Source organism: Halyomorpha halys, unplaced genomic scaffold (genome assembly GCF_000696795.3).
Source record: "Halyomorpha halys isolate HHAL.00 unplaced genomic scaffold, Hhal_1.1 Scaffold21.1, whole genome shotgun sequence".
NCBI classification, from domain to species: Eukaryota; Metazoa; Arthropoda; class Insecta; order Hemiptera; family Pentatomidae; genus Halyomorpha; species Halyomorpha halys.
This window is the reverse complement of record NW_027112014.1, coordinates 156,150-172,421: the sequence shown is the minus strand read 5'-3', so window position 1 is coordinate 172,421 and position 16,272 is coordinate 156,150. Positions and strand designations below refer to the sequence as shown.

The 16,272-nt window shown below is 33.1% G+C and overlaps 1 protein-coding gene across 5 annotated transcripts in view; it reads left to right on the top strand.

Annotated features, from left to right (window-relative positions):
• The window catches only part of LOC106681891 (leupaxin), a 208,802-nt gene that overhangs the window by 125,992 nt on the left and 66,538 nt on the right, over nucleotides 1–16,272 (top strand). For all 5 annotated transcript variants that reach the window (XM_067049917.1, XM_067049918.1, XM_024362342.2 and 2 more), the window contains exons 2-3: nucleotides 12,889–13,034; nucleotides 15,305–15,416. In XM_067049917.1, coding sequence (XP_066906018.1) covers nucleotides 12,889–13,034; nucleotides 15,305–15,416 — 258 coding nt within the window. The remainder of the gene's footprint in view (nucleotides 1–12,888; nucleotides 13,035–15,304; nucleotides 15,417–16,272) is intronic.

Sequence of the window (16,272 nt, the reverse complement as noted above, 5' to 3'; positions counted from 1 at the left end):
ATATATATATATTTTTTTTCGACTGTTATAGGTAAATAATTTTTTATTGGTGGGTCTTGGGGATCAGTCAATAATACAACTTTGTTTTTGTGACATTTCGCAACTTCATTGTTTGCATAGTCATGACCTACAATGAGAAAAACTTGAGTACATGGTGCAATTTCTGACAAATTAATATTACAATCAAAACATGGTTTAGCCCGAACATTACTTACAATTCTTAACCGCAGTGTGTTCCTACATTATGATCTGACCATGTTCAAGTTTAGGGAACAACTGGATCGGTTTTGAAATGAAGGAAAGGTTTGTTTAGGTTTCCTCGCATGTAACAGTTTTTATTTATTTCTCAGAAGTTAGTCTGTTGTAGATATTTTTTTTTGTTTCTATTTTATCTTGTTAATTGTGTCTTATGTATTTATTAGGTTAGAATAGCATGAATTTAAATTTCGTACATCTGATTTTTTTTATTGATGGCTTGATTTTTATGTTTTTCTATTGTGATCATTTCTTTTCAATTTCGCTTGAAGTCGTTTTTTCATAATTCAAATCCAAGCAAAATTAGTGTTTCTTTTAAAAAAATATTTTTCTCATTGTAGGGCATGACTATGCAAACAGTAAAGTTGCGAAATATCGCCAAAACAAAGTTTTCAAGACCCCCACCCTAAAAAAAAAAAAGTATATATATATTGATAAATATTTAGAAAAAATTCTTATTTATTTTTGTTGAATTATTTGTACGATTAGATTATTTTTTTATTAATTAAAAACTTATAGAAGAAATAAAATATTATGCGTCTTATTTGTTGGATAAGTCAAACTTTCGGATATAAACTCCAGTTTTATCTAAACTTTATTTTTCTTATGTCTCTATCAGAACAATTCTTAGCCAATTCGTTTTACATGTTTCCCACCTTCATTTAGAAATATTTTATTTTATTCAAATAATAAGTACATTTCATTTTAAACCGTTCATAAATCGTAGTTTGAACGTTCTTTTAATTTTGAAGTATTATTTACTAATGGTTTTTTAACCGGAATATTTTTTCTCGAAATAGTTGTCTATTTATAAAATTTATCGACTACGGCTTTGTTGTTTTAAGGAAACGGGAAAGGGGGAGAATTGATGATGATGACGACGGATCATTAATAAAACGTCAGTCCAGTTTGTCAAAGCCTATCTTTTCTGGTCGATTTGATAAAATTACTTTAAGGCCAGTCTGATTGACAGTCAAATCTAAGATTGACGTTCAGATTGTAATTCTTTCCGTCCACTTTCTCAGCATCATTTCCACTTGATTGAATGATCAGATTTTAGAATTTTCTCTGTTATTCACCTGTCTTAACCTTACGATGTGAACTTCCATATTTGATGTTAATGTCATTTCGGAATTTAATTGGGTCTCTTTAAATTTCTTAAATAGTTCTTGTTCTATCATTACTGTTGTTACGGTTGTCATGGTGAAATAAAAACACTGGCTAGATCTGTGTAGACAAGAGGTGTTACGGTTGTCATGGTGAAATAAAAACACCGGCTAGATCTGTGTAGACAAGAGGTGTTACGGTTGTCATGGTGAAAACAAAACACGAGCGATATGTTTTAGACGAGTGGGTTTTGTTTTTGTGAAGGCGACAGTTTGATTTTGGAACACGTTACGATTTTTAAATGTAAAATCTACATGTAAAGTAATTCGCCAGTGTTTATAATTCAACAAGTGTTTATATATGAAATGAAATGAAAAAATAACTTTATTCTAGGACATATGTCCTCTAAGAATAAATACATGGTTCATATAGTGAGATTTTTATCTGGCGAGCGTTTACAAATTTTCAGATAGTAGAATGAAATTACATTGGTATATTGGCTTTACTACTGTTTATAATGTTAACCAATACCTGCCTATTTATTTGATTACAAAGATGTGGAGGTTTGGTTATTCGATAAATGAAGGAATAGGTGTTGTTTAAAGGAGAGAATGGATGAGGACTGGCGAATGGAGATGGGAAGAGAATTCCAGAGGGAGGTTGCACGTATGACGAAGGATTTGCTAAAGAATGAGGTTCTATAGGAGGGCATATATAAATCATTCGGATGGGATCTGGTGTTCGATGAGTGGATGGATGAACGAAGAGTGAGGAGATCAAGGATATTGGTAGGTTTTTTGATTTTAAGAACTTGGAATAGAAAAGCACCAAGGAGGTATTGCCTTCGGGAGGTTGGATAGAGCCACTTCAGCTCGGAATACCAGCGGGAGACTTGAGAGCGCCTAGGGAACCCAAAGATAAATCTTACAAAGCAATTCATGAGTCTCTTCAGTCTCAACTCTAGTCCTGCAGATAGCTCTCCATACACCAAGGATCCGTAGTCGAAGTGGGGGAAGACGAGAGAGAATACTAGGAGCTGGCGAGTGTTCTGAAGAATGGAATTACGGAATTTTAGGAATTGTTTGAGTACAGTTATGGATTTGCGTGTAATTTGGGAAATATGGTTATTCCAGGAGAGGTGTTGTTCAAAGGTGACACCAAGGTATATTTTATATATTGTGGTATATTTTAGCTATATTGTGGGCATAATGCTACGGGGTTTTGGTTATTTCCAAGAAAAAATAACCTGGCGCCTAAGGAGTAATCTTTATTGTTTTATCTTTTCTTCCTTTTGCAATTATATATATATTTTCCTTTAACTCACCCCCTTCTCCGCTGAGCGTGGGGAACTATAAACGATAAACATATAACTAAGGATAAGTCAAAATTTGCGGTTATACTGCATAATGTACATATTATTTACATACCTACTTAAGTATGCAAAAAAAAAAAATTACTTGAGTAGCGTCCAGACGTTGGATCAGTCCAAACCTGTCTGCTGAGCAATACATTTCAAAAGGCGCTATGCATAATATAATGTCATTAAGTCTAGAATGAAAAAATTTAAATTATCAAAAGAATTCCCTATTACTTTTCAAATATTTTAATTCCTTGCTATACCAAATGCATTAATGTTTATACTGTACTGTAACCTTCCGTATTGATAATAACACCTCGAGTATTCATAAAAAAATGTATAGTCATTTAACTAATCACATCAAGTATACTTTCAATTTTGGGGACAACATTTTTTTTTAAAAACAGAGGAGAGGCGTAACCCTTAACGTTAAGATAAGGAATACCCGCCATTGTAATCTATACTGCAACAGGAGGCAGCCAGTGATTGGCTAGTACTTTCCCCTACTCTGCATAAATAAGGCCTGCCTTCTTGGCTTCACTTACCCCCTCCATTGCATTTCTTCCTCCAAGCCCAGGGGGAGGGGGTTGGCATAACCGTACACTCCTTTAAAGCAAAAGTGAAGAGTTAGCCACGCCTTTGAGGCACAAGTTTACGTTGAGGTTAATAGCAATGTCCCTCCCTGTAATCGAAACTGAAACAAAGGCCAGCCAGTGATTGGCTCCTGCTCTGCCACGCCCCTGGGGTCCATCGTATGGCTCATCTTTTTTGCTTCACTTTACCTGCTCACTTACTTTTTACACTATACTCCTGCCTCGAAGTAGCTACGCTGTCATTTTTCTTATCACTTAATTATAAGTTCAGGTTATTTCGTTCTGCACTTTTAGAACATTCGTTTTCCCTTCAAATTTTTGTTATTACCTGTCAAACATTTTGTTATTACCTAGGTTTGTTCCTTGAAAAAAAAAAATACTTAACTAAGCAACAGTGGTTCAGTTTATTTATTCAATTCTATATCACTCTACTCCAGTTAACTTTTGTTCAAACTCAAAAAGCATCGTTCTTGAACGTAGCTATCAAATCGAATGTTTCTCCTCCGAATGAGATAACCGGGTTACAATATTGTGTTCTGAGTGACCGAACTGCACTTAGAATAACGGTTTTTGTTGTAATACTTTCTTTTTAAGTTTAATCTTTTAACAGCGCCCCACTGATCTTTTACAATCTGATTTTTTTTCTAGGTTGTACATTAATCATAATTTCACTAGCAGCGTGGTGAAACGTTCAGGTAAAACATCACTTCTTCAGCTTTCTTAAGATTTAATTTAAATTTTACAATACCTGTGTATAGTATGGCCTTAAATAATTGATACACTCCAAAAATAAAATGGGATAGGTACATATCATGTACGTATTAAATGTAACACCACTAAATAACAACATATGCTCTATATATTCACTGACAACGTGTTAAGCCAGTTTTTATTTTAATATTATCCATAAGAGTTCAGGAGTTCGTTTAAATGAAATGTTGCTTTATTTTAATAATTACTTTAATTTTTTTTAATGAATTTTTATTGAGAATACTTTAAGTGAGTTTCAATAAAATTGGTTCATCCGTTCAACATATAAATTTTTTGTTTGTTAGGTTTCGAAAAAGTGTATCCTAAACACTGAGGGGTTTTCCTGTATCTTCATAGATGACCGTAGGAAAGATCTAATCAGCTGCCATTTCGAAGCGAGGTGTTCAGTAGTAACGAGTCCGAAAATCATGATTGGGTGGTGACCTCTCACTTCGTTACTAAAATTCAGTAAAAATTGCCGTAATATATGAGCTACATGCGGCCGACGGATGATATATATTTTATATTTGTATTTTTGATCCTAGTTGCCTTGAATCATAAAACCTCAAGTTTTGAGGTGTTGTTACTTTTTTTTCCTAGGTCAGTTATAGAGATTTTTAATTGATAATAATAAATGTTGATAAAACATATTTATGGATGTTTTCCAGATAACTGTTGCTTACGTTCCTCAACGTTGAATCGTTGTACCCGATATTGTGTACTGCTAAAACTTTTTTACTTTAATTTATTTATTGATATTAACAACTGTATTAAAGATATACATATACAATAAATTATTTGGTGTTAGTTATACAATTATACATTCTTGTCATGAAACAGACTTGTGGAGAATCTACCCATTGATAATATAATATAATCATCCAATACAATTTCTGGAGGAGATAATCTCGAGGTTATCTTCTTTTCAAACTCCTAAGAGAATTATCAGGTAATGAAGGAGAAGCCAGGTTAGAAACGATCGGGTTTGTGTGGATAGTAAGTTTACCATGGAAGGATTCGTATCTGGTTCTGGCTAGATCGGCAACATATGGAACATTAAGGTCTTTATACATGATTTTCTTTGTGACAAACTAAATAGCATTGAGGATTTTACGAAGGTTTAGTGGAGTCCCAAAGACCAACTCCGTTAAGTCCAGATATAGTCATTTAGATCAGTCTTTTGTAATTAATTGAAAGTTTAGAACGTTAGTCTAGTAAGTGTTGTAATAGTCAGATTCGACGATAAGTTTCCTATCTTTTAAGTCTTGTATAACGATTTACTATTTAGTCGTTTGTCGAGATGTAGTCCTTAGTAACGGATCTGTTCTGGAGGAATCTGGCCTATTATTAAAGGATATTGTGGAGCAGAAAGTCATGGGTTTACGACGAAGGATAAAGGTGATTTGGTGGGATTTATTCAAATTTTGATAAAACTTACGTATTGCACTGGTTTGGACTTGGTTAGATCGCATTGGCCATGTGACTGTTGTCCCGCTGGAGATAACTGAGAACTGATTTTACATGCGAATGTACAGAATACAGTTCAAGCAGATAGTTGTTCCGAGGTATTCTTGTATTCTATATAAGAGTTAACGATTTCCTATTAGTGTAATACCAATTAACACGATTAGGTACTTACGTATTGTTTCTTCCAGAGCAGTTTTGAGTTATAACCGACCCTATTTTCCATTAGTGGGGTCATGGTTGTCTACGTGCGCAAATCCAAGACAAGTTAAACAAGCCTCGATCCAAAGTATAGCTTTCAGTTGAGGTTGGGGGCTAAATTCGCATAAATATATACACAGCTCTGTATTCGGATCAGTTAATGACCTCAGGTTATAAACCTAAACTGCTTTGGAGGTAAAATAAGCATTTTACAGGTACCCAACGTTATAATTATGGCTAAGTTGAAAAATTATTATTTCTTTAGATGTGACAGTTTTCTTCGAAACTCGTGATATACATACGTATGTGTATGTACGTATATACAAATAAATGAATAATGAACAAGAGAATTTTCCTCATAAGAATAATGAATAAATAAATGAATGGTGATCAACAGTAATTTATCGCTTCTAATGTCATAACTTATTATATTTAATAAAAAAAAATGAAGGGAAGCCCTCTTTTGATAAAATAAAAAATATATGTATATTGAAAATCCTTGTGATAGTTATTAAATGTCGATAGAAATTTGCATTGAAGTATAAACATACGTGCTGTTAAAGAAATCAATTTAATCTCATGTGTTTTAACAATTTTTTAATTTTTTTAATTTTTTATTTAGTAACTGTAAATATGCTTTCTTAGATTTAATTAAAAATTTAAATCTTCAGTAACAATTTGATGTAGACAGTTGGCATATATGAAATCCTTAAGAGAGAAATGGTTAATAACAGGGTACATCCAAAGGATGTGAACCGATCGAATGGACGCCAACTCACGCTACGACGCAGTGCTGAAGATTTTGAGGCAGGGGACGCTACTAGAAGAGACTATCCCGTTCAGTCATCACTTGAAGCTAATGGTAAGTTCCGGGTGATCGAGAAGCCTCATGTCATAGAGGCTTATACCATCAGCTTAGTGTCTTTGTCGACGCCAGCAGTAGGGGGAAGCATATTCACCTCCTGCCTCAAACTGTTAGCCACGTCATCTCACTCAGAGCATCGGATCAGAAACTACCCTACACAAATCGTCGTATTCCCGGGCGACAAGAGTAATATTTTCCTGGGAACGTCCGTGTTAGTAAAAAGGTTGATTCTATTTAAACAGGAAACTTCACTCCTTGTCAAACATAACTGCCAGCAGGATTGTTTCAAAAGTTACAGTAGTAACCACATTAGAACTGTATCGGTCTGTGAGACCAACTTCTCCAACATAGTGATGTTTACAACAGATGGTAGAAAACCTTGTTACCTTGCAGATGAGAACAACCAGTGTGACTGCAGGCAGTTCCTGGAGCAGATACCTTGTGAGAGGCATTTTGAAAAAATAAGTGAAAAACCTCGTGAACGACCTTCAGAAAGATCAAGTGAAAAATCTTGTGTAAGACCATGTAGAAAACCGTGTGAATTGAGCCCTCAAGTTCAGATGCACATTTGTATGTTCTGTGGGCTGGGTTTCACTGGTGGAAATTCCTGTGGTAAAGTATGTGATCAGTTTTTGAAGAATAATGATTTGAAGAATGATAATTTGAAGAACTCAGATAAAACTAAGATAAAACCGCCGAAAAAAAGGATAAGATTTTGTGGATGTCTGAAGAAAAAAGAAAAATCTGAAGAACTTGAAGAATGTGAAGAATTGAATGATGGTGCATATAGAATAAGGTCTGACAGAAACCATAGATTGTTTGCTAGAATGAAGAAAACAAGTGAATTGTATATAAAGAAACCACATTCAGCAAAAGAACAGAGTTTGAATGTGATTTCTTGTAAAAAATCACTGAAAACATTAGAAGAACCAAAGAGAGATTATGAACCTATAAGTCAATCTTACGGTCCGATGATTCAGCAGGAACCAGAATGTCAATATCCACAATATTACCCACCAGTTAATCCTTGTCCTCTAAAGTGTATTCCACCATGTCCAAGGAAAATGGCACCTTGTAAACAGCTAGTATACCAAGATAAACCTCCTTGTGGTCATTTAGAAAGATCTGTAGAGAGACCAAACCATTGTTTATGTCCATTAGGTTCTTCTTGTGGGTATCCATTAGTATCACAAGAGAAACATAGTCCTCCTGGTAACTATTTAGTGGTATCTCAAGAGAAATTCAACCATCGTCATAGGTATCTTGGTCAAGAGAAAATGGGCCATATCTGCAGATGCAAACCACCAGAATCTCCAGAATCAGTTACATCTCCTTGCGAGCATATTCCAGCTCAACCAGCATGTCCAGACACAGTAATGTCTCCCTGTGGGTATGTTCCAACTTCACCAGTATGCCCAGAGGCAATGAATCCTCCTTGTGGTCATGTACCAGCTTCACCGGTATGTTCAGAGAAAGAGACCCCTCCTCATCCGGGTAATTCTCCTCCATCTGTATGTGAAGATAAGATAGTCTGTCTTTGCAAATGTCATAAATACTGTCGACTCAAATCAACATCTAAGGTCCAAATAAAAGACTACACATATAAATCAAAATCAGAAAGATTGGTTGGGAAGAGGTTTCATTTATTATGTCAGAAATTCGAATCATCTTCAGAAGAAACAGATACTAGTACTATGCCGGATAAAACAAAGTCTCCAGCAGAAGAAGAAAAAAAGCTGGAGCATAAAAAGGAAAGTACTCAAGAAAGTACTGAACTGTCTGAAGAAGTAATAGATGAATATCATAAGACAAATGAAACTGAAAAAGAAACTAAGGTTGGTAGAGTGGAAATTAACTATTGCAAGAGCTATTATCCTTTCAAAGCTAGATTGCATAGGGATAATGTGCCCTTTAAGAATCAAAATAACTCATTAAGGACTCATTCATCTTCAAAACCAAAACATCATAAGTCATCCAGTAACAGCAGTTTTTCATTTTTGAACCTTGGCAGAAAGAAGTTTAAAAGATTGAAGTATCCTATCCAATTTGAGGATTGTAGGTCCTGTTATTTGAAGGTTTGCAAGGACGGTAACAAAAAAAAGACTGTCTTCTGCTATTCATCAGGCTGTTCTATCAAGACGATACCATGACCAATAGATAGAAGGGAGAGGTCAGTTGTCTAATGTAACAGATAACGTTTGCAACTTTGTATTGTCTCTATCATAAGATCAATATGCTCGTGTACCGAACTGCCTCTTTTAAATACAGTTTTAAATCATTTATCTTATGTTTTTTTATCATCATTGTGTGTCGACAGTTGATCTGATTAATTTATAATTTTGGTTAATAGTTCAAAATAAGAAACACTTGAAGCATTTATAGATTATTCAATATTTGGCAGTTTGATAATAATAATGTTTACTAATTTTTGTATGCTAAATTATAAGTTTAATGATGGTCTGAAAGGACTAATGTGGAGACTAAAATTATAAAAACTTTATAGTTTTACTCTTAACCTGTAAGGATTACTTAGCCATATGCTTTACATTTTTAAAGAATATAAAATGTTAAAAAAAAATAGAGCATTGAATGATTACATAGAGGCTTTCAGGCCTTGAAATAATTGATTATTTTTCACCTTTTAGGATAGATTATGAAAATTAGCATTAAGATGTTTCTTATATTAAAAAATAACAAAAATGATAGTTATTCAATGATGGAATTGATATCCAGTATTACTGACTCCGGAAGAGACCTTTAAAATAAGATTTTACCATGCATGAAGATGCAAAAAGTAGATAATTCCAAATTCGCAAAATTTTCTGGTAACAAAAATATGCATAATTCATAGATTTAGGTTCCTTCCTCAAAATATACCAAATCCCTTCTAATTTAACGTTAATATTTGGTTTTGAGTTTCAGAAGAGAATAAATCCCTTCATCATACATACTTTTTTGGTTGCCTGAGACATATTAAAATTTGGATTAATCCCTTTTTACTTTACCACATCTTGTATCACAAATTATTTAGTTAATATTTTCACTGTTATAGTTAGTAATTAATTTCTTCATTGGAAAGAAGATCATGAAAGTATATCCCAATTTCATGACGTATCAGCCAATAAAGAGTACTATATTTTACACACATACACTCATACATTTATTTATAGACAATAGGTTGGTAATTTGTCAGATAATCCCTTGTTATACTACAAATCACTAGATGGGGAGAAGAAAAAATCTGTTAACAATTAAAAAAATTAGCTTTTGGGCAAAAATTAGCTATAGTTAAAACTAATAGCTAAAATTGCCATGGATACGATATTTATTTAACAATGGTCCATTCATGAATAAGGGTTGTTTCCATGGCGATTTTAGCGATTAGTTTCAACTGTAACTAATTTTTGCCTACCTTTTAGGTGTAACTACTGTCTTCGCCTGGTTATTGGTAGTTGTGTCACAGTTACCTACTTCTTTCTCAACAGATTCAATATTTTATTTCTTTGCAAGCACTAGTTTTGTACTTTTATTCACATGCGACAAGAATGAATTGAATTATTTTGACTTAATAGGTAAAACCGACTTTAGCCATACTCATATGAAAGCTAATCGCTGATATGGATGGAAAATAATTGAGTTTTTAACAGAAAACTGAAGACCGTTGGATAACTAATGGAAATCACTTATCTGAAATTTCACCCTTAAATAATGACTAATAAATCTTGACCTTCTATAATAAAGTTTTCATTCTAAAGATATCTGAAATTATACTATGAGTATATCAATAATTCCCTGTTATATTCTCAATTAATCGTGAAACCGGGGAGCAGGTGACTCATTGGTAAGGTGCTGTCCTACTGACTCCAAGGACTCGGGTTTGAATCCGGCTGCAGCAGGTAATTCTTTTATGTTTCTCTGTAGCCGTGAGTCAGCCTTGTGGGTTCAAGGGGCCTCCAGCTCCACCCAGCCAGGGTACCCTTAATTATGATAATAAATCATGGTCTTCTATAATAAAGTTTTCATTCTGAAATTATAATATGATTAAATCAATCATTCCCTGTTCTATTCTCAAATAGACTTAAATGGCAGAATTTCTTCAAACAACTTTTTAATTCATACAGATTTGAATGTATTATTTTTGAAAGTCATTTATAAATCTAATGCAACTTGAATAGATCATCAGTAGTTAACACCCCTTCAAAAAAATCTGAATGTTTGTGAAACTTAAGTGAATTTATTGGTTCCCATTATTCTTGTGTGATTGATCATGAATTTTAATGATGTTTAAAGGTATTCGGTTACTTGATTAAATAATGATGAACGTCAGAAGGATGGGGGAAAAATAAATAAAAGAGAGAATTATGAGTTTTTAAATGCCTCATTTTACAAAAATAATAGTGACTTAAAATTTAAAAAATTAATGTAATAATGAAGTTTAAGATTTCTATTCTGAATCAGTATTGGAAGAGCTATATGTATGGAAAAAGTAGAATCTATAACATTAATACTTGAATAATTCTAGTTGTAGTACAATACTGATCTCAACCACAATTCAAGGAATGAATTATGTGGTATGAAAAATGATAACTGTTGCTAAAATTCACCAACCAAAGATATCTACTGTTTGACTCCCCCTTCTCAGGAAAGAGGGAGGTCGTGGACTTATATCTGCAGAAGATTTCTACTAAAAACAGTACAAGGAGAAAAATTATGATCATTTTCAATTCTAATGCTACAGGAAATAAGAAGTGGTTATCAGTTTAAGAAGAAGAAGCTGAGTTTCTGCTGCGAGCCTAAGGTTACTAAAATACTATTCTCAGTGGTGTCATTAGAGAATGTGTGATGGACCGTCTATAGCTATAGAAGTTGAGGCGTATGTATGCCTTTGCAATCTCGTAACTGCAGCGGTACTGGTTCAAATCTGGGCCTGGGGGGTCGACTTTTATTTCCTCACAAAATGAAAACGACCTACCATGATTAGAATTGGGCGGTACTCTGTAGATGAAACTACCATGTGTCAGAAATGACCTGGATGAAGGGGGTTATGAAAAAAAAGGTTAGAGATCGTGCGAATCTTTTGGAAGACAGAAGGATTTTATTGGCAACGTAATCCCCCATTTTCGGGAGTGCAAAAATGTCAGCACTCATTAAATAGTTTTTACTATTTCTAGATAATATTCTTGAACATCACCATTCTTCTTGATAAAAAATTTAAAATAGATTAAATTAAATTTTAGCATTTATACTTATATGAATTTTTTCTTCCTAAATCTGTTAAATTACATTAAATTTAAAAGATTTTGAAATAAATTGTTTAATACCATGGTTATCTAGAACAAAAACTGTTAATTAATAAAAAAATAGATATATATCTTAAAAACTGGATAATGGGGTTGGCTGATGAAATGCCACATATGCACATCACATACAATAGTGTAATAAAAGAAGATAAGATTTTTTTCCTTTTTTCAGTTGGCCCTACAGACCTTGTAGATCTTTGCCCTCCCCCCCCCCCCAAACCTGCCTTCTCCACGCCTGCCTGTCTTGGAATATTGCTTTCTAGGTTGCTGTACGTAGCTCTTTTGTATCCATGTTGATTCTGTCCATCCATCTGGTTTTTGGCCCCCTAAGTGGTCTCTTGCCTGCTATACTGGCATTCAATGTTATGAAGAAGTGTCCTCATGAATGAATTTGAGTCGCATGTCACGCCCATCTTAACCTCCTTGCCTGCATATCATGAGATATTGACTGATCAATCTCTTTAAGCAGTTCACTGTTAGTTCTTCTTCTCCTTGTGTTAAGGCTTCCTCCTTTCAAATCTCTCTACTCTGTATTCTAGAGTACCTGTTAGAGCTCAGGTCTCGCAGCTGTATAACAGTGCAGGCTTTATCATATGCTAATAAACAGTTATAATATAGTAATTATAGTACATTAGCCAGTATTTTATAAACTCATTAGGTTTTTATAAATACATTGACTTAGCAATAATATGTCATATAAATCATAAAGAGTCAATATTTCTGCTTAAAAGATAAGTATTTATGAATTGAATGGTATACATGAGATGGTATTAATTTATTAATAAATGACATCTGATTGTTATATCAGCAATTGTCTTTTAGGAAGAAATTATTCATGGATAGAAATAGTGTTAATTTTGTATTTATTATTATTATTTAATCATTGTCCACGTGAAAATATGTTTTAAAATTACTTTTTCTTTTGTTTTAAATTAAAAAAAGAGATAAAGGCTTATTTTAGCACGGGTGATAATGTAAAGTACCATCATGTTACAGACGCCTTATTGGCAGACCTTCAGAACTCAATATCTCCTGGGAGTAGAACCGCAGGCTATGGATCACTGCGGGCGCGAGGAGGCACTACCACCAACCAGGAGTATGCGACCGTTACCAGCCCCAAACCTCGTCCACTTCCCACATCTGTAAGTGATTATTTATAAAATGTTACTTATTGTTTTTTGTTTTCTTTTTCCTTTTTTCCACTCCATGTAAATCAACATTTTAATAAAAGGAAGATGGTTCGGGGATGAATATAAAAAATTTCTACCTTTATTTAATATTTCCTAGCATTATCTTACTTTAATTTTATATCTTTTTGCTTTCAAATGTAACATCATTTGTTAAACATCAAATTCCCCCACTCCCTTACCTTGTTTATTCTCAGCATCTGCTTCAAGCCCATTCTTTAGCTTTCCATCATTCAGAGAGGTTGGTCTCCTATTTTGTTCATTATTATTATTTTTTTTCTATGTTTATTTTATTTTTATTTCCTTTATTTTCCATCTTTCAGCGTGTTCTGGATTTTTATATTTTTCTCTTATCTACTTTTTATTTGTTATTATTTCTGTTTTCATTAATTGTCTAATTTTATTTTTGTAATTTTTGTTTATTTATATTTTTCTCTGTAGATCTTATTTTTATTTTCTTTAATTTACATTGCTCATTTTTTTATTTTTTTTTATTAACTTCTACATATTTGAAATCATTTTGAGCCATACCTTTACTTTTATTTCATATCATCTATTCTGTTACTTTAATACATTATTTTAGTCGTTTGTATCTTCTTTAGCCCCGATGAAGCCCTTCAAAGTGGGACAAAACGTTGGCTCACAATAAATAGTTTAATCAGTTGTTTGTATCTTCTTTAGCCCTGATGAAGCCCTGCCCCAAGACCTTCCTTTTATATATTGCACATGGTCAATCAACGATCTTCTAATTTACATTTTTTAAATTTTATAACAGTAATTTTTTAAATAAGTCAAACTTATAATTTCCTATGTACATGATGTAATATATTGTGGCAGAAAAGGACTGTACTGATTGAATTGATTCCTGTTTTGATGTTAACTTATTGTTAATGAGGCTCCTAAAAGAAAGAGATTTTGCCTGCTTTGACGAGGTCTACTGTGTAGATACGGATGGATCCACAAGATATGCGGATATAGTTGCTTTTCCTAAGAAGGGGAAGTCGGCAGTCATTCTGGATCCCACTGTGAGATATGAAAATAACGACCTTGACCAGGCAAATAAGGTAGATAGGGGAAAGAAGGAAATCTACAATAAATGTATCCCTTTCCTCAAGGAGAAGTTCCGTGAGGGCTTCGGAGAACGAGACTTCAACGTGAGAGGCCTCTGGTTCGGAGCCCGTGGAACTATTCCCAGCACAACTAGGAGCTTCATGGAGGAGCTCGGGGTCGATACCCAGGACGTGGCTAGGATGACAGAGAATATAATACTTGACTCCCTGGGAATCATCCACCACCACATGCATGGAAATTAATGAGTGGGGGAGTTATCCAGAGGAGGGATGGCATGCATGCATCGCATATCCTATTTGTTGTTTTATTTATCTATTTACTACTTTGTTATTTTTTATATTCTAATATTTGTTATATAGGGGAATGTGTTGATAAAATGAAATAAGGGTTGTAAAATGGAGGGGAAAGAAAAAAAAAGGAATAAATTGAAAAGCTTGTATTTAGTTTGTAGACAGATATTAATTGTAAAATAATAAAAAAAAAAAAAAAATGTTAGCTGTCTATTATATTGTATCATATCAAAAAAATGTAATTTATAAATTTATATATGTCCGATCACGGATTGATCAGTATGCTGTGTAATGTAGCAACCCGATGTATTTGGGCAGCATGATTGAATAAATTTCTTTCTCTAAAAAAAAAATATTGGCAACTTCAATATACTATTAGTAGTATGAAAAAATACTACTAACCTCAAACATCATAATAATGCTCTATTGCTTTTTTATACAGTTCCTCCTGTTCATAACTCGAGCTCTCCTCTTTTTTACAATTCAAATTCATGATTGATTTTATGACCTAGTAGACATCCTTTGGTTTTGCTTATAGGATGACTCCATTCCTTCTCCATTTATTTCTATTTCTTACTCTTGCTATGTAAATGTAAAAATTTATTTGTTGGTGCTGGATACAAGTTCCAGTTCCTTTTAAGTGTATTTTAAGCTAAAATACAAGTGCCATTGTTTCCCTTAACAGCTCTCTCTCTCTCTCTTAAATCTTTACTCTGGCAGAAATTTAGACAAAGTTGTGTGAACAGGAGGTCTTTCAAAACCCAATCATTGTAATCTCATGACTGATGTTCATTTAAAAAATTGTTAAATGAATAGAACAAATAATAAATTAAAATTCTACACTTTACCTATCATTGTTTTCAGCCACAATATGGAAGCACAAATAAAATGACGTCTTCCTTGAACAACAACCTCTCTGAACTGGACACACTTCTCGAAGACCTTTCCAGCTCGAGGTACTCTACAGAGAGAAAGAGTGAGTTTTTATTTATTTCATTTTGTATATACATTTTTTTTTTTTTTAACTGACCTCAGTTGTCATAATGTTACCTTTTAAAGTTAGTTTTACTGAATTATTGAGCTTGTTTTAAGAATATTGTGGTGTAATGAATTTGAAGAAATATCGTCCATTCCACATAGAGGTTATGATACGAAAAGATACATTCCAAAGACATCATCAATATGGTTATTATTGGGTTTATAAAGTTAAAGTAATTTCTATGTGTATAATCTTTTCACTTTCTTGAGATTGGCCATTATTGTTTTAATAAAATAAATTTTATCCATTATAAGTCTCAAAAAATAATCTATATTTCTTTATAAGTGCAACGTTTTGGCCAATTCAGTCGTCCTCAAGGACAATCTTAAATACAAATTTAGAACCACTTCAATTTTAACAAACTATACGCAGGGTATTTTGCTCTTGTCAGTAATTTACCCTATTTTGTCTATTTCTTCTCACTAACATTAGAACTTTTAATCACAGTCAATTTACACTAACTTTATCACAACAATAAATCATAAATTATAAAAACAATAAATCTCGTTGTTGTGATAAGGTATAATGGTGTAAATTGACTGTGATTAAAACTTTTAATATTATTGTGAAAAAAGAGACAAAATAGAGTAAATTTGGACTGAAATTAATGACTTAGGGAAAATAGCCTGCATAAAGTTTGATGTGGTTCTGAATTTATATTTATGATTGTCCTTGAGGATGGCCAGACGTAGGACTTATAAAGTAATATAGATTGTTTTGAGACTTAAAGTAATATAGATTGTTTTGAGACTTAAAGTAATATAGATTGTTTTGAGACTTAAAGTAATATAGA